This window comes from Scomber scombrus, chromosome 7 (genome assembly GCF_963691925.1).
Source record: "Scomber scombrus chromosome 7, fScoSco1.1, whole genome shotgun sequence".
NCBI classification, from domain to species: domain Eukaryota; kingdom Metazoa; phylum Chordata; class Actinopteri; order Scombriformes; family Scombridae; genus Scomber; species Scomber scombrus.
The window spans coordinates 8614465-8639149 of record NC_084976.1 but is presented as its reverse complement, the minus strand read 5'-3'; the positions used below and the strand labels follow the sequence as shown (position 1 = coordinate 8639149).

At 39.3% G+C, this 24685-nt stretch overlaps 3 protein-coding genes across 6 annotated transcripts in view; 1 reads left to right on the top strand and 2 right to left on the bottom strand.

Moving 5' to 3' along the window:
• LOC133983666 (zinc finger protein 236-like) overlaps window positions 1–5993 on the top strand; it is a 53670-nt gene extending 47677 nt beyond the window's left edge. For both annotated transcript variants that reach the window (XM_062422822.1, XM_062422820.1), the window contains exons 31-32: window positions 1676–1849; window positions 4384–5993. In XM_062422822.1, coding sequence (XP_062278806.1) covers window positions 1676–1849; window positions 4384–4505 — 296 coding nt within the window. In that variant the 3' untranslated portion in view covers window positions 4506–5993. The remainder of the gene's footprint in view (window positions 1–1675; window positions 1850–4383) is intronic.
• Window positions 5994–7362: 1369 nt separating this feature from the next.
• Window positions 7363–23143, bottom strand: LOC133983711 (myelin basic protein-like). Of its 2 annotated transcripts, XM_062422881.1 has the most exons (5): window positions 22887–23143; window positions 14755–14859; window positions 14533–14559; window positions 12050–12115; window positions 7363–8921 (listed from the first exon to the last, which is right to left on the bottom strand). In XM_062422881.1, exons 1-5 carry the CDS (start codon window positions 23004–23006, stop codon window positions 8889–8891), a joined length of 351 nt encoding a protein of 116 aa, XP_062278865.1. In that variant the 5' UTR covers window positions 23007–23143; the 3' UTR covers window positions 7363–8888. The 2 variants fall into 2 exon arrangements, with proteins under 2 accessions (XP_062278865.1, XP_062278866.1); XM_062422882.1 differs by lacking the exon at window positions 14533–14559 and having other exon boundaries at window positions 12050–12124.
• Window positions 23143–24685, bottom strand: part of LOC133983709 (myelin basic protein-like) — a 45810-nt gene continuing 44267 nt past the window's right edge. For both annotated transcript variants that reach the window (XM_062422879.1, XM_062422880.1), the window contains one exon: window positions 23143–23441. In XM_062422879.1, the coding sequence (XP_062278863.1) occupies window positions 23143–23441 (299 nt within the window). The remainder of the gene's footprint in view (window positions 23442–24685) is intronic.

The window sequence follows — 24685 nt, the reverse complement described above, 5'->3', positions numbered from 1 at the left end:
GTGGTCGCACGTGGAGACACATTCTAATTCCAGGTATGAACTGACGCACTTGGAGCTGTCCACTTGTGAACGGATCACCCAAAACACATATCAACACCAGGTGTGAACAGTGTCATAGAGACTCAGCTAATAAACCGCTGAATGCTATGAATGCCTCATCTGTCTGTGAAATCCTAGGCAGCCAGACATGAGCACCAGCCCTCACTGTACAGAAAGGAACACATTTTACTGCCCCATTACCATTTAAATAGACATATTTGAATAGTGTTAAGGGAGATTGTGATTGTCTATATACTGGTTCATCTCACCCCATCATGGTGCCAATTTTTCTTTTTCTTTTTTGTTTCTAGGCAACATTGAAAAAAGTTACTTGGACCAAACATTCAGAAGTACAATGTTTTCCACTAATATCTCTTAAGTCTACCTTCCATCCCTCAGTTTTGCTTGATGTGAGCTGATGCTTTTTCACATCTTGATATATAGTTTAGAGTGTGTGTGTAGTAACAGGACTTGAAACAGAAATTGACTCCAGTTTTCTTTCAGCATTCAAGTGTGTGAGCACAAAGAGCAGTGATTTATGTAAGATACTGCAGCTTTCATGTCAGAAGGTATCCAACAGAGCCCCACTGGCTGGAGAGAATAAACAACACTTTGGTGTGTGTCTGTCATAACAGTACAAAGTTGAGCAAAACACAAATATAAATAAATAAAGAAGAATCATATACTGTAGGGACCAGCAGTAATGAAATGAATGGAGTCGCCACATACAGTGATGTGAATTTTGATTTTAAAAGAGGTAAGATAAATATAAAATAAATCAGTTTCACATCTAAGAAGCTAATAATTGAAAATGTATTATTGACATTGCAATTTAATTATTAATAAAACTACAAAATGAAACTTTGGTTCATTGAAAATGCCTATAATATTGCTTATATACCTCATGCTTAATAAGAGAGCGTGCCTCGTGAATGAGGACACAATATTCTTTTTGATATAACACCATTTTCATCAACATCACAATAACAAAGCACAATCTAACAGAAATGTATATGAATTACTGATATGCATGTGTTTGTGTGTGTGTGCTGCATGCTGTGTGATGTGTTAGCCGGTGGGTTTTGGCAAAAACCCCATGGCGGTGAAAGCTGTGAATGTAGCCAAACTAAAGTGGATGGTGGGAATGATTTCAATATTGTGAGATTATGCACTCTGCTTCCCCAGCTTCAAGATGTTGTATTTATTCAAACTTGTAAACTAAGTTTCATTTTGGTCTGAATGGATCAGCAGATAGATTTCTAAATGCATTTTGTGACAGTAATTAAACATTTGCATACCTTTTTACTCTGACTTCATTGGGTATAATGCTCTATAAGGGCACTAAAGTTAATTGATTTGCTTAATAGAGTGAATATCAGCAGCACAACACATTTTTGGGCTCATATTAAAAGTGTAGTTTGAGCAACACACTTGTTTTTCTATCTAATGTTGCTTTTATTTCCAATAATTGCCACTGCAGTGACATTTATTTGCACTTTGTATACCAAAGTACTATACTGTGTATCACAATTAAGCTGACAGCAGCAATCTAATGGATACAAATAAACATTGCAACACCAGTAGAATGATAAATTATCTGTGGGTCTGCTTTTTTGCTTTTTTTTTTGTAATGCAGGTGAGCGTCCCTTTAAGTGCAGTCAGTGCGACAAGGCCTTCAATCAGAAGAGCGCCCTGCAGGTTCACATGGTCAAACACACTGGAAAGAAGCCCTTCAAGTGTGAGGTGTGCAGCATCAGGTTCACCCAGAAGAGCAACATGAAACACCACATGAAGAGGTCACACGGCTACGGTGAGCAGCTGACTGGCACCGTGCCAGAGCACACACACAAAAACACTCGGACGAACAGCCAGCTGTTAATGCAGCTGGACGACAGAAGACACATCATCTCTTTTGGCTCTCTGTCAACTTAGTTCACTTTGACGTGTAACAGTGTTTCCAAGAGTATCAGGGCAGACGAGCATTTTTTAATGAAATTTATGTCTTCATTTGTGTGGCCACTTGAGACTGCTGATGGAGAGGAAGTGTTGGCCTTCCCCCTACAGAGCACTATCTCTCAAGTTTTGTGTCTGTGACTCTTCACTTGATGATCCTTCTCATTAGCTGTTGGGAGAGAGCTTCATAATGGCAACACTCGGTCGCCCACGCACTCAGCGTTAATGTACGGTGGCAGGCGAAACAAAAAAAAGGCCACTTGAGGGAATCTGAAGTCATTTTCAACACGTGGTGGTTCCAAAAAAAGAAGGTCTGCCATGGAATATGTGTTTGACATTTTCTTTGTATATAGATGTAAGAACACCTACAAGCGCTGGCTGCATTGAATGGATGATATAAAAACACACAGGTGCCCACACACAGTTAATTATCTGTGTAGCTTCCTCAGTTCCTAACTCGCCTCTAGCTGTTTACTTGTAACTTCCCTGTGTAGGCTACATGACTACTGTAATTACCTTCCTATGCCCTCAGTTGCACAGGTGAAATAGCAACAGCAATATTTACACAACTTTACCACACACAGTCTATAGCAGATATCTAAATTATATATAACAAACCTTTTAAAGCAGGGGAACTGATGACAGGTTCATTTTTGATCGCATGAAAGTGACAGCACATAAACTTCCTCTCTGATATCAGTTTAGCACATCCTGAATGTTAATTCATTACCTCTTCCTCATAGCCTCAACCTTGGGCAAGAGTGCTACATACACACACTCAGAGATGTATTGGTATTCATTTCATTCACACACTTATTGAAGATGATCCGAGGAGGAGAAGAGTGCTGACTGATCCAATCTTAGCAGTTCAACAAAAGTTTTCTCTCATGTCTCCCCTCTGGGTGGATGTAGATAATTAAAGAAACACCGGTGTCTGTAGTGCCGTTGGGAATAAGGCCTGGACTCTACAAGGTTAGAGCGCACTTAATTCACTTTTTCAGGGCGTTATGTGTTCTATGAAGATCTGTAGAAATCAAAACAATATTCCTCCAGGTTAGATTATGTTTTAGAAATTTGTAAAATACCGTTAAACTCCTGGAAGAGTTTGAAGCCTCTGTTGGGACCAAGGTATGCCAAATTATTTTAGGTGATGATGTGATCTATGTTTGGCATTATATACAACATGTGCAATCTTTGGGCATAGCAAAAAGTATGTGACTTCATTTAAAAACAAAGTAGAATCAGTAGAGACTCTGGGAGTTAATCATATTGATCTTGAGGTGGAAAAAAACACCATTCCAACCACATAGAATGGTCTGATCCTCCAGCCTTTTACCAGTTTTAGATCCAAGTCGTTATGGGAGTGTATGAACTTTTTAATAACTCTGGCATGAGGTTATCACTGCAGGCAGAAGAAGAGAAGGAATATTCAAAAAGTAATTTTTGGTTTAACAGATAGGAGCATTCTTCTGTTCTCATTAGCTGTAGCGAAAGATATATTTAGCTGAACTGTAAACTTGCTATTTTAACATGAAAAATAATTGGAAGAAACCACTCACACCATTTGATCCTGTTTAATTGCTGCTAAATGGCAATGTTATGGATCCCATAGGTATTTTCCCCTCAAACTGAACCACATTTTAGTGCAAATGTATGGCAAATACCTGTATGTCAATTCCTAATATGTAACTGTACTACTACACATGATGATGTAAGTTCCCAGGCTGACATTTAGGTCCAGGTCTGCTGCGCATGTGTGTGTCCGTTCAAGTAGTTTTTCCATGTCCGAAAGAGGAAGACTCTCTTTCACAGTCATTTTGCTTCTTTTTTTTTTGCAAGTACTGGAGGAGGATTCGAGATGCACACTCATACACTTGCAACTTAATGAATATGTGTTTGAAGCGTTTCAGATACAGAGAGCAAAAATAGAGGGAGATAATTAAATGACTCCCACTGTAAAACTCAATTCAGTGTGTGGCCTGCAGCAGAACAGAAAGCGTGTCTGAACCTTTCAGCCAGCACTGAAGTGACTTATTGTTATTTTGTGCTCTTATTTATTTTTAGCTGAATGTATTCTGACATATGGCATATGCTACCCTTACATCCCGCAGTGATATTCTATATCTGTCAAGTCTTATATAGTTTTTGTAACAGACGTGGCATTTTCAGAAGAAAGAGCAGAGAAAATGAGAGGAGAGTGGTGGATAGATCGCTTTTTGATGAATGGTCTCATTTGCATAACAGCCACTGGCAAATTGAACACAAAACAGAGCTACTGGTGCTGTTCTGTAAATGTGTGTTTATGGGCTTTTCTTCTGGTTTACAAAGTGCTGTTAATCGTATCATGCAAATCTTTTCTCATTCCTCATTTTCCCTGTTTTCTACCTCTAGGTCAGATGCAGGAAGTGTCCCTGAGCCAAGAAGAATCAGCGTCCCAGGTCGATGTAACACCTGAACTTGACCTGGAAGTGGTTCCTGAGTCATCTGGAGACTGGCACAACGTTTTCCCCTGACTGACAACAAACCACACGAGTCCCAAGAGTCAAAAATCACTGTAAAGTGTATTGAGCACTGATTAAGTTTTACAGCGAAACAGCAAAGCTTTGCCTAACATATTCCTTCTTTCAAAAGGGTTATTTGGTTAGAAAAAGGTTTGAGACATTATACATTTGTTCTGCTGTATACTGAGGGCTTTTACCGCTGAAGCAGCCCACTGCTGTTTATCCAAATTAGCAGTGGAGTTAGGGGAGTCTGGTTCCCTGTGATTGGCTTAATGACAATTATCTGTTTTTTTACTGTCTGATTGTCATCAATATGATAACCTCCGGAGAGGTTTGGCTCAATAAACACAGGCATCCCAGAGAATTCTCCAGTCAGGAGATAGCAGGTCCCTCTAATACTGACGCTATTGGAAAGAGAGGAACTGCGGAGTCTGCGAAAAAGCTCCCCAGGGAACCAGTGTCTTGCCTCTCCATTACTGGTCTGCTCATAGGGACATATGTAGAGCTGCAACCAATTGTACTGCTGTCATGGCTTCAAAAGCAGCTGTGTAACAGCAAATGACGCAAAATGCTTTTTTTCACTGGTTTACGGAAAATCTTTTTTTTTTTTACCTATTTATACTGTACATATTTCATCTTAATGTTACCTGATGTGAAATGGCATTTGTAGTTTGCTACGTTTGTTTTAGTTCAAATACAACACCTTAAAGGTGCAGTGTGTAGAATGTAATGGCATTTAGCAGAACAGACTTGGCAGAAATGTAATATAATATTCATAAGTTTGAATTTTTGTATAATCACCTTAATATAAGAATCATTGTGTTTTTGTTACCTTAGAATGAGCCCTTTATATCTACGTAGGGAGCGGGTCCTCTTCCACGAAGCCCTCCATGTTGCATCGCCATATTTCTACAGTAGCCTAGAATGGACAAACCAAACAATGGCTCTATAGAAGGCCTTCTGCGTTATTCTAGGCCACCGTAAGTTTTCCTATGCACTTGGAAGGGGAGAGGGGCGGGTATTCAGTTGGTTGCAATCTGCAACCTCACCATTAGAATCTAATGATTAGATGCCACTAAATTGTATACACTGCACCTTTACAGTAAGTGGTTTGTAAAGTACAACAGTGAGCTGTGAGGACACTGTTCTGGATTTGATGCTGTATGACGTTTCATTTGTCAGCATTGTGTTTCATGTTGTCGTCATATCATTAACACTTGCAGCTCCGACATTTTCTATTCTGTAGTTCATTTTGTAAATAGTGTAGTTAGATTGCATATATTTTCTGATGAACTGCCATGAAATGATTTAGTTGGAAAGATGTAATAAGATAATAATGTTGTGTTTGTTATCAAGCAAAGCCAATGTACAGACAATAAGCTGTTTTTTTCTCTTTTTTTGCAGTTGTATTTTCTATTGTCCATAACAAATTAAGAAGATTAAAGTAATTTTTCTAATAATTGAAAGTTGTTATTCTTACATGCAGTATTGTGTATCATTAGCCAGGTCATTAGCTTATCTTAGCATAAAGACTGGAAAACTGGTGCAGGGGGAAACAGCCTGGCTTTGTCCAAACCTACTCCAGGAAATCACTGCGCCTGGCAAAGAAATAGAAATGCTGGTAAGTGGATTTTGATTACCTTTGAGCTGAGCCAAGCTAGCCGTTTCCCCTTGCTTCCAGTCTTCATGTTAAGATAAGCTAAGTTGTTGGTTGTAGCTTCATACTTAGCATACAGATGTAAGCGCATGTTTCCCAAAATGTTGATAATGGAATCCAGCAGTTGATTAGTTTAGTTTAGCATAAGGACTGAAAACAGCATGTTCCATATGTTTTTATATCTGTATGCTAAATAGTAAGCTATAACCAACAACTAATTAGCTTAGTTTAGTATAAATACTGGAAAATAGTGAGCCTGGCTCCGCCTATCAGTACTTCTAAAGCTCAATAACTAACATGTTATGTTCAAATTGTTTAATATGTACACAAACTCAAATGTAAAAACAAGTTATAATTTACAGGAATAACTTTTTTTCCAGTAATGGAGCAGCCAGCATGTCATCACCCATTGGTTTGTGGACCCCAGTTTTGAAGCGTTTATTTAGGAATTTTGACCAAGTGATTTTTCTGGAGCCAGAAATGTTGAAAAATGACCATATTTGGACAAGAGTGTTGAGCTGAGGAGGAGCTCCCCACGGTCCATCTGCAGCACGTCAATCATAAGGTAGCCACGCCCAAAATCACATCCTGCTTTACCATCTATTTTAGACCAAATGGGACCATAATTTACAGAATAAATGTCATGCTGTATTGAAGAAAACGTTAAACTGGCAACTGAGACCATAAACTTAACTAACCAACTAACTTAATTTGGTCCCCGGCAGGTGTTAGCATCTGAACATTGTTGCGTGGGAACATGTGAACAGGTTATGTGAAAGGAATGAAAATGTTTTGTTTACATGAGGTAAAATAATTATATTGTGTCCTTTTTGGGGGAAGTATGAATTGGAAGTCACCAGTGTTTCGTTCATATTGCCAGTTCCCCCATCAGCTGCCCTTTGTTCTTTTTTTTGTCATGACATGAAAGTACATATCCTGTGTGTTATGGTCCCATTTATACTTGAGTCTGAATGGTGCTCCCACCTACTCCAGTCATGAGTAGCTCTGAAAACTTGGCATGAATAATGATGATCAAATGGCTCATGAATACCTGCTTTATGAAAGAAACTGTGTCAGACCTTTTTTTCCACCGTGATGCTGTGACCTGACCCCATTACATCCTTTTTAATTCACTTCAGTTTTTTTTTTTAAATGTTGCATCATTTGCTTTTGGTCATGCCGCTCCACACAAAACACACATTTCACAAGGGGTAAGAGTAGAGTTGGTTTTATAATTTTTATTTTTTATTTTCAGTTAAGTGGCTGGTCATGTTTATTACACATACAATAATGAGGAGGGTCTTTACATTCATTCACAGGATCCATTCAGAAAAAAAACACAGTACTCAAGAGGCTCAAGCACACAAACAGAGAGAGAGATGAACGCTACAGATCACACACATGCCTGCTTTTATAACACATTTGGAAGATGGATGTTCTTTTCTTCGACCGACTGTTTTTTTCTGAAAACTTGCAGATCGCACGTTCTCATAAAACACCTTTTAATGTGTCATTACAGAGTTAGTCACAGAGCACCTTTTTGAAATTGTGTTTTGAAATTATCCAGCACAGCACTTTTTTTTTGGTAATCAGGAGGACAGGCACTTGTTTTTTTGTTGTTTTTTTACACAATATATGTGCTGTGCAAAATACAATGAAGACAAAGGAGAAACCTACACTAATGCACAGAGGGAACATCTGAAACTGGCAGCGTGGTGGAGGAGCCGTGTTTGCATCACGCCATCACGCTTCAGATTCAGACTCTGGCTGTTTTTAAAGGCAGAAAAGTGCACTACAACATAATTTAGTCATGCGCATAGAGGAGGGGAAATCAGTGTATGCCATTATCTCTTGGACTGAAAAAGAAATAAGACATTAGAAATGACTAATTAATCTATTGTTTCAGTGACTATTGCAGAAATTGATTTAGAAGGTTAAGAAATTCAGTGTTTACCACAAAATCCACAGCCAGCCTAAGGCCCTAATGACAAACATAGATCAACATCACATTTATGACAGGACACTTAACTACAGCTACGACACAAGGGTAGAATGAAAACACATCGTGACCAAAATGGCTCTCATAATAATGTCAAATCGGTTAATTTTATATCACGAAACAATACTTAAAACACAGGTTCATGTTTAGGTGTACAGACAGAGGAAATGACGTAGACAATTTGACAAAAGACAAAAAAATTGCTCTCTACTGAAACCGAATCGACCCGGTCTTCTCAACCAATCGGCAAATGGCAATGACGGTCAAGTCAATCGGACTTGCACCGGCCTGAACCTTCAACTGTTTCGGGTCTGCTTCGGTTTCACCACCTTTTTGTTAGAGAAAACCATCAAAGACGTATCCACAGAAAATCAAGCACAAGTATCGAGAGCCATGGCAGGGGCCGGGGGTCATTCAGGCTGCACATGTGAGCGGCTTCAGGATCAATTTCAGCAAAGAGTTCACACCGATGATGATGACTGCACAGACTCAGCACAATGCATGCAAGGGAGGGGGGGGGCAACAGATTGTGTCGCTATCTACCAGCCAAAGGGGTATAGGTGGGTAATAGGGGAGATGAGGGGTTTAGCGATCATTAGAGTGTTAATCAGAGGTGGAAGGGAAGGTGAGTTTAAGGGGTGACAAGATTTCCTCTTTTTCTTCCTCCTTTTCCCCACTTTAGTCCCGTGTTCTTGAACATCTGCCCTCGTGCTGTTGGAAGGGGTTGTAGAGAGGGACTTCAGCGTTTGGCTGGAGAAGCACTCCTGCTTCCCTGTGTAACAGACAAGACATATCTGGTGAGTATATGGAGATGGCAGCCCCTCAAGTCTCATTCGGCATTGAAAGGACTACACTGATATTTTTGGAGCCTGGCCCGTAGGTCATTTCACTCAATGTGAGATGAAAGTTATCAACTCAGTAGACAGCTCTGTCTGAAGGCCTTTCCAACACTTAAGTTAAGTCATTGTCAGCAATCTCTGCTGACAGTAAAATTTCAACCATGGACGATGGTTATTATGAATCATCAGCAATTTAAAACTTGGGTAACTTAAATCTGTGACTTGTCAGGTTTCACTAGTTTCATCAAGCCTGACATGTGAAAACTTGTATAGTAATAACTTTTATGATTATATATGATAATAATTGAAAGTGAAAATCACAAGATGTATTGAGTAACGTGACCAGGCCTTGACATTAAAAAGTCAGAATAGTCCTTTAATGTGAGAAATAAGCAGGTTAATATGTTTGTGGGCAGTTTTCAGTCCTGCAATGATACATAGTTTTGGAAGCTGACTTCTACCAGGAGAACAAATAAAGAAAGAAATGAACTGTTGGGAATGATAAAAATAAAATGACTCATAGTAAGTCAAAAAATTATTAGATGCTCAGTAAAATCTACAAGACACTAAATTAAAAAAATATAAGATAATTTGGAGAAACAAAGTCAAAATATTCACTTCCTAAGTCAGAATTACAAAATTATAAGTCATAAATATGCAGATTCAAAATCCTGAGGTAGTCAGTCAAAATACAAATGCTAAGAACAAAGTTCTTAGCATGTCATTATTTTGTCTTTACAATCTTTGCTTATTATTTTATAATTTTGACTTATAAAAGTCACTTGTTGACTGGATTTAGTATCTTATAATCTTGATTTACAATAAGTCATTTTATTTTAATCATTCCGATGTTTTCATCAGTTTTTTCCTTTTCTTGGCATCAACAAGCTTCCATACATGGTTGACGTTGCACATGGAAGTTCATAATTGTACAAGTAGGTCTTGACTCTTTTTAACAAGCTAAGCTCCGGTTGTGTTTGTCCTTAAAGTAAAGTGAAAAAGTTACAGAGGATATTGGGTTGCGGTTTATCCTCTGACCACATGTAATAACATATTGTTTCACAGATCCTTCAAATCTGTTTTCTTTGTCACATTTCAGCCTTGTCATTCTTTTTCAGATGCAAAGCCTTCCCTTCTCATTTGTTTTTTCTGTCCACAAAGTTTCAGTTTAGACATCCTGAGTTTATCTCAAAGCAGTCTGAGACTGTACTGCGCTTTCCATCCCGCTCTCTCATTCAAATCAAAAAGTCGAGAAGATTTTGAAAGGCGGAAAGATTATACAAATGAGACACATCTTTATGGATTGCTTAAGAAGATAATCCATACTGTGAGAAGCGTTTTACTCCTCATAAAAAGAAGGCTGAAGACTGCGCTTTTGTTCTCAGCTATTCTTACAGCCATTTCAGATGAAATTCATTATCTGTCACAAAGGACAAAAACTCAATACCCAGCAATAGATTGGAATCTGAAATTAAATGCAGAAAATGAATAGAAACAAAGTGTGAAGCAGTGATTAAAAGTTAGTGTGGCTTTATGCTCATTTCCATTTGGACTGTGGTGCCCATGTATGTGTGAAAGAATCGGAAGTGATAGTGCGATTGCACTGAGTCAACGCTAATTAGCCGTAGCAAAAAGATTTGAAACGAGCATCCCAGAAGTTCGTCATCTCTAGAGCTGTTTACTCTCATGGAGCTTAGTGACAACAATTTAACCACTACAGATGAGGATGCAACCCCGGGGAAATTTGGATTTCTCTCCACCTTCAGTAATTGCTAAACTAACTAATCTAAGGTACAGTGAGAGCATGTAATTAAAACTTGAAACAGGCAGAGTGTGAAAGCCGCCACTCCTTTTTATGATGTATGAAAACAAATAAACTAATAAGGAGCTTCTCTGGAAATTAGAAAGTCAAGCAGTTGTGAATAAAGCAGTCTAAAGTAAAGGCTAGTGAATCTACTGAAGCTGAAAAGTTGAGTGAATGTCATAATATTAAATTAGATGTTCTGAGACTTTCAGTGTAGGAGTTTGAAATTCAATTTCCACTTAGTCATACAGCAGCAGGATCACAGTGTCATGACTTCCATCTGTGCTCTGCAGTAGATTTGACATTTCATGTGTGGAAAAAGCTAAATGAGGTTATCGACATCCACTCCAGCTTCAACTTGATTTTTTTGATTTTTTGATTTTTTTTTTAAAAACTCACTAATTCCAGGTCAGTTTCACACACAAATGTATTTATTTTTTGACCTGGAACCCATTATCTTCTTTAGCTGAAAAACACTTCACTATGTCACATACTAGTTGGATTCATCAGAGCTTTATACAGTTACATTTAATTTTCATCTTATATAAACCACTCATGTAGCCATGGGAGCCTATATGACCTATTTTCAATAGTTTTATATTATATTATTATGCAATATAATTGACTGACATCCTAATTATTCCAAAAAGATCTTCACAAGATCTTTAATTTTAACATCACTGGCCACTGAATGACAGCTGTTGTAGGTTTGTGCCTAATCAACACTTAATATTCTGCTACTTGTGCACAGTGAGTCCTTCACAGCTTCTGAAGGAGCAAGTCGTGCTTGACAAGTGATTGATGACATCGCATAATAATGTTATATTACACATTGTGGATAAGCAACCACCCCTTCCCTATGAAGCTGTTACAGTATGTTAGGTATGGCACCTCTGGACCCTTATCAGAACTGGATTTACCATCTTCAGCATGATTATATCAGCACTTGCGTAAAGCTTGTAGCACGCACAGTGATCCATCTTGTCTCTAAAAGCCTCTTATTATTCTGCTGCTTCTGCAGTAGTAATGAGATTAGGATGTCTTCTAAGCATATCAATGTTGAACAAATGCGGAGTGAGTTAAACTTAAGTATGCCTCCATCACGTATCAGTTACTCACTCTGCTGCTGATATCATCACTGAGGCAGAAAAAACAAGGGCGAAACAGTGATTAATGATATATATATTTCACTTCCCAGGTAAAAGAAGAGAAGCTACTGGGAAATGACTTCTAAAGTGTCCGATGAGCAGTTTTTACCATTTTGAAGATCCTAGTCAGGGTGCCTTCCCCTGCGCCGGCCTTCTTGGCTTTAGACTGTGACTTCTGATCGCCCTGGCAGAGGAAGAAAAGGAGTCATTGTGTTAGAAGTGTCCTGCAGAAGTATGGCAGGGAATTAAGATGTGATTGACCTTCCTACAGAGAGCTTCACATTCATTTTCAATTCAGTTGAGGGCGGATAAAAAATTCAGAGAGTAGGGAGAATAGAGAATAGAATACATGAGACCTCCTTCTCCAGGGTGCGCTTGAGCGTGAGAGATCGCTGCGCTCTACAAAAACCCAAATATCTGAGAGAATGAGGTATCGATTGCGTACAATCCAATTTTGCCCTACAGTGTAATTGTGTTCCATTTCTGGCGAGATTTTCATCCAAGTATTTTTGTGTGAACTATTCATGAGTAAGGAAAGCTACAAAGCAGCAAAGTTTCATATGAAAAGGGAAAGTTTCTTCCTTGCATATATTGTCAATAATGTTTGTTCCACCAATGCAAAAGAAGAGAGTTGATGGAATTTCTTTGCAAAACACCCTGTGCAGGTCTGACTGGCACTTCAAAACATGACAACGAATGCAAAAACCAATGCTAGACATTGTGTTGCATGCAATGAACTGAATTTATTTTATCTGGTCAACATTTCAAAGCGTGGCTGGTTGAACCAAAAGTAGCATCTGATCAAATACTGTATGCATGAAAAAGAACTCTATGAACTGGAAAAAGGGGCATGTTTTATATTGAGATTCATTCTCTCAGATAAGGGACCGTACAAAAATGATTTGAGTGGTGAGGGAGGCTCCTAAATATAAAGGTCGTCCCCGGCAACATTAATGTTGTTTCTGAACTCTCCCTTTGATTTAGAACAAACTGAACGCACTCCCTACAACATGTCAAAATGATGGAACCATCTTAAAATGATATGTATTTAATCGTGTACCCCAATTTAAACCTTAATCATTTGCATACAGTCCCTGAGGAGAGTTTCTTTTGTCCAAGCCACTTCACCCTCTACCCCCAACTACTTCTCTGCAGCTACATGATTCAGGACAAGCACGCACACACACACACACACACACACACACACACACACACACACGCACACACATGCAGGAGGACCTTAAATTAAGTGCTGATAACATCTGCAAAAGAGGCAGTCGACAGCCTGACTTCAGCCAGCCACAGAGGAATTTTATGAAATGAAACAGGGTAAGGGTAATGAAGAACAGAATCATGCCTGTGTTATCATGAACATACATTATGTGCACATGATATGGATGAGTCAGCCTGCAAAGCTACAAAATGGGAATGAAATCTTTGAAAATGGGCTCAAGGCGGAAGGAAATGAGGACATTATCACTGATGTATGGTCAGATTATAACGACTAAAGTGGTTGATGGAGGCTAAATGGAAACAGAGCCACAGGCGTCACACTTGGAGGCTTGAGAGGAAGACCTCACTTGCCCTCGAGTTAAATTAGGCATGATACCTCTGTGTTGTTTTTATGTTGTTGCACTTTTTCAAAAACCACCTACCAGGCCTATCTTGGCTGCTAGTCCTCTCCACTGGATGTGTAGAGAAACAAGAGACAAGGACATGAAGTAAAAAGGGAGAGGGGGGACAAAGAGAAATGTGTGTCTTACTCGGCGCAAAGATGGCATGATGGGAAGGAGAGGAGGCAGGTAGGAGGGTCCGTCCGGGGTGGGGGAGGAGTCACAGGGTCACAGGGGGCAGGAGCAGATGAGGAGTAGAGGGAAGGAGGGCAAGTGTGTGTGGGGGGGAAAGGAGAGAGGAGCAAGGCGGATGCTCACATTGAAAAGAGCACACATTTAGTGACATTCAACAGCACAATACAACAAAGCCTAAAGACATAGATGATATATTTCACATTTTTAAAATGCATTGTATTCTTGTATTTATCGTTATCCTTTAAAAACACTGTAAACATTTGTTTTCTTTGTTCAAGTGTTGCAACTTTTATGCAAATTTGAACTAGCTGAGTTTCAGAGGTAAATAATGTATCTTCTTAATCAGATGATGGGCAGTCATTGGCATCAACCTTTGATGACAGAAGTGATACAGTATTTATTAATTTATTGATCTTTAACTGGTTGTCAATGGGAAGCCTTTCACCTCAGCAGATTCTACTGTAATTACATGCCCAGCCCATGCTCATAAAAATCTCATTCAAAATCTGACTTGATTCAAAATCTACTCCTAATGTTTCACAGGTCTAAGAATTACAGTTATGAAGGTGTAATCCTACATTTGTATTATTATAACTTTGGAATCTAAACCTAAAAACAGACTTTAAGGAAAATTGTCAATATCAACAGTAAAGAATGGTATTTGTAGTCTAGTTTAAAACTAAGTGCACATAAATAGAATTACACCAGATTCAATTTAATTTATGTATTTCCTATGTGTGAGTGTAAATTCCAACTCCAAAAGAAGCTTTATAAACAGACTCACCCTAGACTTGGGAGGGGCAGGGGACACCTGAAGATGAGTTAATACAAAGAGTGTAGAGGTTTGACAGAGTTAGTGACAATTCAGAAAAGGTAACAAAGGAGCAAAGAGAAAAAACATGGCAGAGCACTGTCTGGGAACACATGACAACACTGTAGGAGCACACTGAAGGATCTGTTCATAGACTCTGTGACTGTGGGTGTTTTAAATCTAAACTTTACTCACGATCGTGCGGAAGAAATGGACCACAGCGTTCTCTGCTCCGCGCTTGCGTGGGGAAGTCGCAGAGGCTTTCTGAGGGCCTGGAGACAGAGCACCACGGAAAGATCCCTAAGGAGGAAAAGAAAGGGAGTGGAAGGAAAGGAACAATAGACATATATGTTACACAGATACATGATCAGGGATAGAAACAAAATGATGTGGCCTAAAAATGTCAGGGGGAGTTTTAAAATAATAATCATGAAACGATTATGTATCTTTTGACGTGAGGTATAATCATGTAATTAATCCTGTTTATAAAGCATTGCAATCAAGAAAATGGCCCTTGAGATTTATGAGCACTGTCCTCCAGGTCTACTTACCTGATGAATGATAAGAGAAAACAAATGTATTCACTTGCCAGTGGAACTGTCCTGCCTATACATCATGTGTTGCCAAAGCAACAAAGATGAGTCTCTACAACTAAAAATCATTACATAAACAGTAACCCTGTTTGCAGTGTAATTTGCATTTTGATGTGTTTGATGACAGTCTTGGTTATTTTAAATGTTTGTTCATTGGAGATGGGTAGTTTTCACATTGACATCTGTCAGAGCTTTAAAGAGGCTGTGATCAATTGGGAACTTCTATACATGAAGAAAACTTCACGTTAACTTTCATCCAATCACAGAAATGTATGCAGTCAGCGACATTAATAGCAGCCTCACGTCGCTGACGGCACCTCCCTCATTAACCTGTATCCAAAACTGGCAAAAACCCTTTGGCTGCGAGTCATTAAAAACAAATTAAAATGGAACAAATGAGCAGTTGAACATGTCAGTATTGTCAGTGACTTGATCCCAACAAAGGAGTCTAATTATCATCCCGAAGTACAAATCAATGCAGCAAAGTTCTTCAAAGTCAGACTACACAAAGGGAATGTCAAGAGGAGAGCTTAATAAGGTCGATATCCTCTGACTTGGAGGCCTGTGTAAAACTTCCACTATTAACTCATGAAAACCGCAGAGAGACATTAAAGGTGAAACGTATAATTCCTCTAATACCTAACGCCATCAACCACCTGCAGCCCACGGGGGAAAAAAAACTAATTTCCACCCACGCAGTATGTTCGGTTAATGTTACCTCATTCATCCTTTCCTCTGACCCCATTAATGTAACATGAAAATGTGTGTGTGTGATTATACAGTACATGTGTGTGTGTGTGTTGGGATGGAGGTGCTGCTGATGATTCACATCCATTATGTCACATCAAACAACCTTGAGGTAACCGAAAAGGGAGAAACTTTCCCCACCACTACAGGTTACACAATATAAAGTGTTACATTGCACGTCACTCTTGCTGTCTTTTATGGAAATTGGGTGAAAATGGACCAATAAACAATTAGACCAATACAGTGACAGAAAACTTCACATCGCACAAATAAAGAACAAAACCTAGAATAAAATCCACTCCAAATAGACACCTAGCCAGATAATCATGGTTTATAGAAAGTTTTTTTTGTTCCATTTGGGGACACAACAAAATTTACATTGTGTACAAGAATGATCATTTCAGATGTTTGAATGGGAGTGAATCCAACCTTTCTGTTGTTGACGTCAGCATGTGTATTCCAGCTCCTGAAGCCTCTCCCAAAGTGCTTTACTAGTGACCCTTTAATGATGCCCTCTTCAATAAGTGCATGTCTGTGTGCGTGTATATGTATTGTTGCTTGACTGCGCCTGTTTTTGCCATGATGTAGATGATAGGAACTGGAGGCAGATATGAAAGGGAGAGGAGAAAATAGAGTGACCTCGGTGGCCGCCAGCGTGCGTTTGTTCGGGGAGGTTGGGGGGTGGTGTAGAAATGAAAAAAAAAGGAAGCGATGGGGAGAGAGGGAAAGAAAAGATCAAATAAATGCTTTGTGAATTCTGCTGGTACATTCTACATTTCAGCTGGTTGTCCCTTTGATGTGAATGAGTCTCCTCTCTGTATTTCCTCTATTTTTCTTCCCTTTTTTTAAAACAATATTCTGTCTTATTTTTCCCATTTCAAAAAAAAGAAATCAAGATGACAAAAAATAACTTCACAGTAGTTTATAATATTCCACTTAAGCTTTCAAATGTCAAGTGACTATCACACATATTTTTGGAGGGGAAATGCAAATGAGCTTTCCAGTAGTTTAGGGAATGCTGCTAATGATGATGGAGACTTTCAAATCTTGAGCCCTGATACTGAGGCATTCTGCCAAATCTGAGCTAATATTAAATTTAAGTTTCTGTTGCTGACTTAAAAGCTGTTTTGGTAATGTTGGTAATTTGAAATTCTTCTCAGCCTGTCACTTCAGTAGTGTCTTTGAACACATAGGTGACAATCATTGATCCATGTTTGATGTCTGAAGAGAGAAGGTTTCAGGTGTGTGTGCGTGTGTTTGAGTGTGTGGGAGACAGAAAAAAAGGATGTGCAGAGAGACAGCTTTTTTCTCATGTGCCTGCAACCCACACACAGACACACAGACACACATACAAACACATTGACATGACATTGTCAGAAAGGTGCTAATTCTACTTTATATTTATTATTGAGGATGTAGTGGGTGGTTCAATGAACGTTAATGGGGTGAGCAAAATATTAGGAAAACTTCAGTATAAATACATACAGTACATCAACATTACCCACTATTACTTCAATAATAAACAGAAGAATTAGCACCTTATATAGGTTTTATAAAAATAGAGTTTATAGCAGAGCTGTTGATTTGGATTGCATATACGTTCCTAATAAAGTTCTCTCTGAGTGTATATTGAAGAACATAGAAATTGTAAATTACTTTTCAAATGTAACGTTAGCTATAAGTTGAAGCAGAGTTGGTTTGTTTTAGGATGCAGACTACACAAAAAGACATTAATATGAAAGTAAATCATTTTGTATCATTTAAGGTAATATACTATACCAAAAATTAGATAACAAGGTCAATACCTAAATAAATAACAAAGAAACAGCAAATAGACAGTTAGCTTAGCATAACTGGAATTGGGAAAATAGCTAGCCAGGCTTTGTCCAAATTGCTAAGTCTCTAGTTGAGCCAACATGCCCACAATGACAATGCTAACATGTTTAGCAGGTATAGTGTTTACTATCTTAGTAAACTGCAATGAAAGTCAGGCAATCAACACCTCTTAAGCTAACGATATCATGTAGTGAGCCAGGCTAGCTGTTTCTTTCTCCCTGTGCATTCCCAGTTTCAATGCTAAGCTAACTGGCTTCAGCTACACCTTAAATGAAAAAAAAAAAAAAAAGTATCTTCCTATCAACTATTTAATAACTATTATTTAGATAGCAAGCTGGGTGTCTCTCAGATGTTTCTGCTGTCACACATGCAGTGTTCCAGATTCATAATCTAAACTGGGTGGAAATAAGGGAGGCTAAGTGAGAGATCAGGATTCGGGACACACACCAGGTATGAGTGTCCTGCAGTTTATAAAGATTAATGATCACAACTGCCTCCTCTCAGGTTAGAGGTCACAGCCTGGCCAAGAATCCACTCCATAATGGATGATGCTTAATATTTAATCCCGAGGCATGGCGATGCATGGAAAATCTGACAATTTCATCATCACCCTCACAAGGAATACTTCAGCTTTCTGTCTACGTTCACTTATTTCACACTGAAAAGTAATTTTCCACAAATCAGGTACCAAGCTGCAGCACGGAATGGAAGGAAACAACTCCAATTTACATATTCATTTACTCTCACTTAGCCCATCTGCCTCATAGTGGTTGTTAGAAAGCTGATTAATGTATAAAGACAGCAGCTGCAGAACTGAACCAGTGGTCATTTATCCACTTCCTCGCATCACCTATGAGCTGTGCAGGATGCTTCACATCTATCAGACTGTGCAGAAGAACGAATAATTACATTCAACTCTTGGGACTGCTTTTTCACCCCCTTCTTTCTGCAGTTGCACCCTTTAAGATTCATGAACATGGCAGCTGCAGCTCGCTGTTCCCCTCAGAAGGCATTCAGGTCCTGTGCCTCACAAAATCAAATAACAAATAAGAAAGAGGCTAATTGGGCCATTATCTGCACTGTTAGAACTCATTGAAAGAGTCATATTCAGTAAAACATATGTGCACTTTTAATTTCTTGAACTCAGAGGCTTCACACTGTCTTCTTTCATGTTTGACTGCTAAAGTCTGCAGTATCAATCATTTGCAGCTTGTTTTTATATTGAATTAAAAATGCATGTCTTTGCAAAATCCAAAGAAGTGTTTGTTTGCATTGTGGGATTAAAACAATAATTTGCTGAGCCAGCACGCCTGTTTGTATTTACATCTTCGTTAACTAAATTGTGAACATAAACAGTTTTTTCCTGCGTCTTAGACATTGAAATAAACCTGAATGATCCTGTTTTGACTGAATTTCTTCAGAACTCTTTTCTTTTGTCGCTGAGCTAATTCTCACCAACAAGCTGCCATTTACGTCAATGCTAATTCTTAAGATACGCTTCAAATGTGGCAGCGCTCCTCTCCAATCTGAGTCTAAATGGACGGATTTCAATTTGTGCGTGCGTCAGAGAGACCGCACTTGGCACGTTGTTTGCGGTGATGCCGGCATTCTGCCTTGCCAAACTGAAAGAGAGAAAAGAGTGAGAGGTGTTTTATTGGTTTTCGCTCTTCTTGCCGTTTCATTAGAGCAGAGATAAACAGCAGCTCTGCTTTCCATTAAACCTTCTCTGATAACTCCCCTTTTTGTTTTGCACTATACCCATGTATGTGTGACTGGAATGCTGGAATAGCATTCTCTGGCACTTTAACGTGCCAGTGGAACATATTCATTTGTCTTAAAGTTTGTAATATGGAAGGCTGCAGACAAGCCCAAGCACACTGAATACAGGCTGAAAGTTTTCTACATGTGGTTGGTTTTCTTTGTCGCTAAAAATAAAATTACAACACTAGTTAAAAATTTGAGTAATAACAAATCAGAGTGGCTAACTATTCATCTTTCCCAGTTGTTAGCCGAGCAGTTAAAACAGTGTATCACATTATTACAGCAAAAGGGGAACCAAAAAAGAGAGACATCAAGCCAAACACGCATTAAAACAAAACAAAGAGAGCGCTGAGGGTGTTGTTAAAGAGTTTTAATCAAGCAATAATCCAAAAGCTGAGAACAGGATCAGGTTAGGAACAGGTCAGCGGTCACAACAGTTCACAACAGACGGTTACAAGTATCCACTGTAAAGTTGAAGGCGTTACAAAACAGGGGATCAAGCAGAGTTCAAACAAACAAACTCTCCGACTGGGGTCAAAGACAAGTGAACCTGAGGTGAGCGTATGTGAGGGAGGTTTCACCCCCACCTCTCCATCCAAGACACTGGGGTTAGAGTACAGTATCACACGAGTTTTGGTTTTAACTGTGAGCTGTTCTGTTAAAGCCTGATTCATATACAGATATCACTCCTGCACTGTATTAAACGACTTATCTCTTAGTCAACAAATTAATATGTAAATTAAGACTTGAAATACTCTTTCCTCTTTATTTATCATTTCTGCTTTAATGGCTGATGCTCATGCAAACTTAATTTCCCCTCCAATTAAAGCACAATTATCCCTGTAATTTGAAATGATGCAAAACCTGTTAGCAGTCATATGCAGATTTCATATCCTGAGACTTGAGTTTGTCTGTTTGGGTTTTTTTGGCGTTGTCTCTCAACTTCCGAAACAGCTGTCTTAACATTTTCTCAAAGCCCCTATTCAGGCTTGGATTGAAAGTTATGTATATAAATCAGACAAAGGACAAAAAAAAGAGAAAAGCACAGGATATCAGTCTGCAAATGGCTCCACACCTGCCAAATATTAAAACAATTCAGCGTTACTCAGATAAGCATGCATAATTAAGACCCAACAAAAAACACTGACACAAATATCCCTCTAATACTGCTGCCTTTAAGTCAATCTGCATTAAGAACGTCTGTGGAGAATCTGTGCACACAGACAGGCAGGGTGGATCAGAAAAATGAAGCTAAACAGTATCTGTCTTCACATTGAATTCTTTATGGGAATAAAAAGTGAGAGAGTTTGCAGCAGAAAGTGCAGCTTGTTTTTTTGTTTTTTTTCTTGCTTGAGGCAACGGAGGTGGGGCAGACCTGTCTGTCATTTACTTGAGATGTGAGCACTCATCATTAGAAGGCAAACCCTCGGTGAATACATAAATATATATTTGTACAACTTTTTCTTTAGTAAACTTGTCATCAATATAGAGAGCATGTACATTTTATGGCATGAAGAGAAAGAAAAAAATCAAACAAATACTGCAGCGAATTGCTCCCTCGCCTTATGTTCAATGATAGCTTCAAATTTGTTCTGTTGACATTTCCCTGAACATTTCATGAGTATAATTATATCAAGGCAAAAAACAATATCTGATCAGCACACCAAACTAAAGCAAAGATTTGTAGCACATATATATATATAAAATCATTTTCATATTCAATCTTTCACTCAAAACCTTTTCATAGTTGACATAAGGCATTGGGAAATGCATATTTTCATGCTGTTCAATGTTTTCTCTGCAATTAACTTTCCAAAGCACTCCAATTCGAATTAGCACAGGGTTAGAGGAGCTGGAAAAAAGCTTATAACCAGAGAGGATATTTTTACCCAAAGGAATTTCTTAACTGTACCATAGCTTTCCTTTAAAAACCATCATCATTAATGTCCATGGTTTATAAAAACAAGTGTCTGAATCAACAGCCATGACTCTTGCTGGAAGGTATACAGCAGCATCTCCTCTTTCTGACAGATTTACAATAGGCTTTAGGATTTAGCGTCAGTACTTTGCAGCAGTGTTGTCAGGATAACCAAAAATCACTGTGCCGAGCGTTTCGCAAGCTGAAACTCCAGTTTATCACTGCCCTCCAGAGGGCATCACTGAACACATGGCCCATGAACTGAAAAGCAGTGGAACCAACAGAACTGCTGTCTGAATTCCTAATAGCCGTGGCAACTGTGCCAAGCAGTCCATCATGTCTGGAACTGGATCCCAGTCTGCCTCAAATGGTGGACAAACCGGTGCCAGGAGCTCCACATGGAACAATACCAATAACAGACACTAAACCAACATTATTCATTTAGTTTTTGGACAACGTGCGCCTCATCTGTAAGGCTGAGTGTCAAATGAAGTTGCTGATGGTCAAACTTCTGGTATCTTGACAACACTTGAGTGCAGAGTAATTAAGTAACAACGCAGGCTAAAATAATCACTTCAGATAAGCCTGTTCTTACTTTAAAGACTTTTGTATATATTCCCAAAGCAGGGATGATAATATGCTCCTACTCTAATATATCCTTGAAGGTTAAAATTTTCTTTTATATTACATACCATAAAGTCATCATTAACTTTGAAAGTGACTTAGCAGATTGCTGTACCATGCATGCAAACAGTAGTGGAGCACCTCCATATGGCTCACTTCTCCCAGATGTTTAAACATTAGCCCAGAGACAGAGAAATCTAAGAAAGTCACTCTCTGCAGAGTACCTAATGCCCTAAAACAAATCTAAATAATGTACCAGTATTACATCGTAATGATGCAGGCATGAAATACCCCTTCTTTTATATCATCATCATTATTATTTAGGGATGTAGATGAACTGAAACACAGCTGTTCTTAACTCCAGTTTGACAAATGTTCCTATAAACACACTGCATAACAACAGCAAAGAGTGGACACATCCACCATTCACTTATGACTATATCTCACCTACAACAGATATATTGAATTGAACCAAAAATAATAATGCTACTCATGTCAGTACCATTCAAATAAAAGAAAAAAAAGAGAACAATATGGAAATGTACTCTTAAATGATTCAAAATCACAGCGTTTTTATAATAAACAATACAAAATAAAACAAACCCCAGCCAAAGTCATTATCCACTGTTAATTCATAACCTATTATGCCAGTTAATGTTACAATTAACACAATGTCAGACCTTGGTTCACCATAAAAACAACAATAGAACACATGACTATGACAAATATTCTTATCTGTTAAGGAATGAGAAATAAAAAAAGTGGTTCTACGAGTGAATCAGCAGAATGAACTGAGATACTTGAGGAGGGTCAGGTTTTTTTTACCTCGACCCTCCATCCTTCCTCACCTTGCTCTTCCTCTTTTTGTCCCCTCCAAAGAATGTTCCAATCTGATCCAGGAGGCTGGGGTTCTTCTTCCTCCGGCCCAGTCCGAAGGCGGCCTGTGCAGAGCTGCTTGCGGATGCCATGGTTGTAGAAGTAGTAGTAGTTTGGTAGTATATTTGAATTGGTCAAATGTGGGGTTCTTGTCTCCTCTTAAATGAGAGACTTGAAGACAGAGGAGGGAAAAGAGAAAAGAGAGGAGAGGGAGGGATAAAAGCTAGCCTAGTCTAGGTCCTGTTCGGGGATGTCCGACCCGCACTCTGAAGCCGCTCCGCTGTGCTCGTGGATGGTCTGCAACTCGTCCGATTCAGAGGGTCGGTCTTTGAAGGTGTTGTCCTCTCGGCCCGGGGCATCTCGGGAGAAGAGGCGGACCAGGTGGGGGCGTGGTGTGGCGGCGTCAGGGTCAGCTGTGCTGGCAGGGTCCCAGGGTTGGTGGGGGCCCTCAGCGCCTGTGGAGTCAGTCACCACCGGCTTCTCCGAGACGCAGCCATTGTTCTGGTTCGCATCTGCCTCACCCAGGCCTGCGCAGAAACAACAAGGGTCATCTATGGGTTTGGGCCTGCATGGCACACAACAAACCGCAGCAGCACAATGGGCTCTTTTGACAAGACCGTGCCCTTCCTGCTGCAGCAGATACCAGCAGGGCTAACATTTCACATTTGAACTGGGATGAACCTTACCCGATGAACAGGAAAAGGTGGAAATGTGACACTAAAGGCACAAGCAATGGAAGATTGTTCATTAAACTCTTAAGCACTATTTTGTCTATGATGTCACTTTCACCATCTTCTGTTTTCTGAGGTGAAGACCTTTTTTAGGGCAAAACATTGCTGTAGCAGGTGAATCTCTGCTAAATCTGATTAGAACACCATGCATTAGAGCACTAACACAAACACTTGATGTATTTAATTACGAGCAGGTCCAATCATTTTACATGACTCATTTCTGCAAGAACTAATGTTCAAATTAACAAAAAATATGCGTGCAGCACCATTGTAAGAGAGTCAACCATGCACAGTGCATTAACCCCATCTCCCTACGATCTCATGGTTCATTTTTCAGTTCAATTATATTAAAACAAATGCCACATGTTCCAACATATTACATCCAATGAGATGGAACTACAGCTGTTCCCCTAGCATCCACTTTGACAGCTATCCGTTAAGCTGGCCAGCTCCCACAGCAGAGGACATCCAGTGCATTCCTGCCTGCAAAACAATATACACACTGTACTGGCAGAAATGGTGTAGCACTACACCAGAGAATCTGCATGCTAATATTGGCTCAAACAGTGGCCTGTTGTCAGAGCTGCATAGTTATTACAGAGGAACAAAAGGGCCCAGTGTCACTAAAATAACTCCTATAAGTATGGATTTTCAACCCAATGCACGGTGACACTTATCTGATTTGGAACCCGGAGGGCAACGAGGCTGCTGTCTCTGAGTGCAGGGCGAGTGTTAGTTTGATGAAGAAATGCGCGCTATGATTTGTGGCAGTTGTAGATGTAAAACAATGCATCTGTGGCAGTAAAAACAGCAGAATAATCCATCATCATTTGGTCCGCTGAGCTCTAGAGCTTGTTTCCCCTTTGGCGGATTAGCCAGTCATGTATCAATTGTGAATTTAGAAGAAGAGTAGGTACAAATATGACTGAATTCATAAAGAAATATAAACTTTCCTTCTCTGATCGAGGCAGCCCCGAGGAGCCACTATTAGTCATACATACACACACTGCTACACTGACAGCTACTAAAGCTTTGTCAGA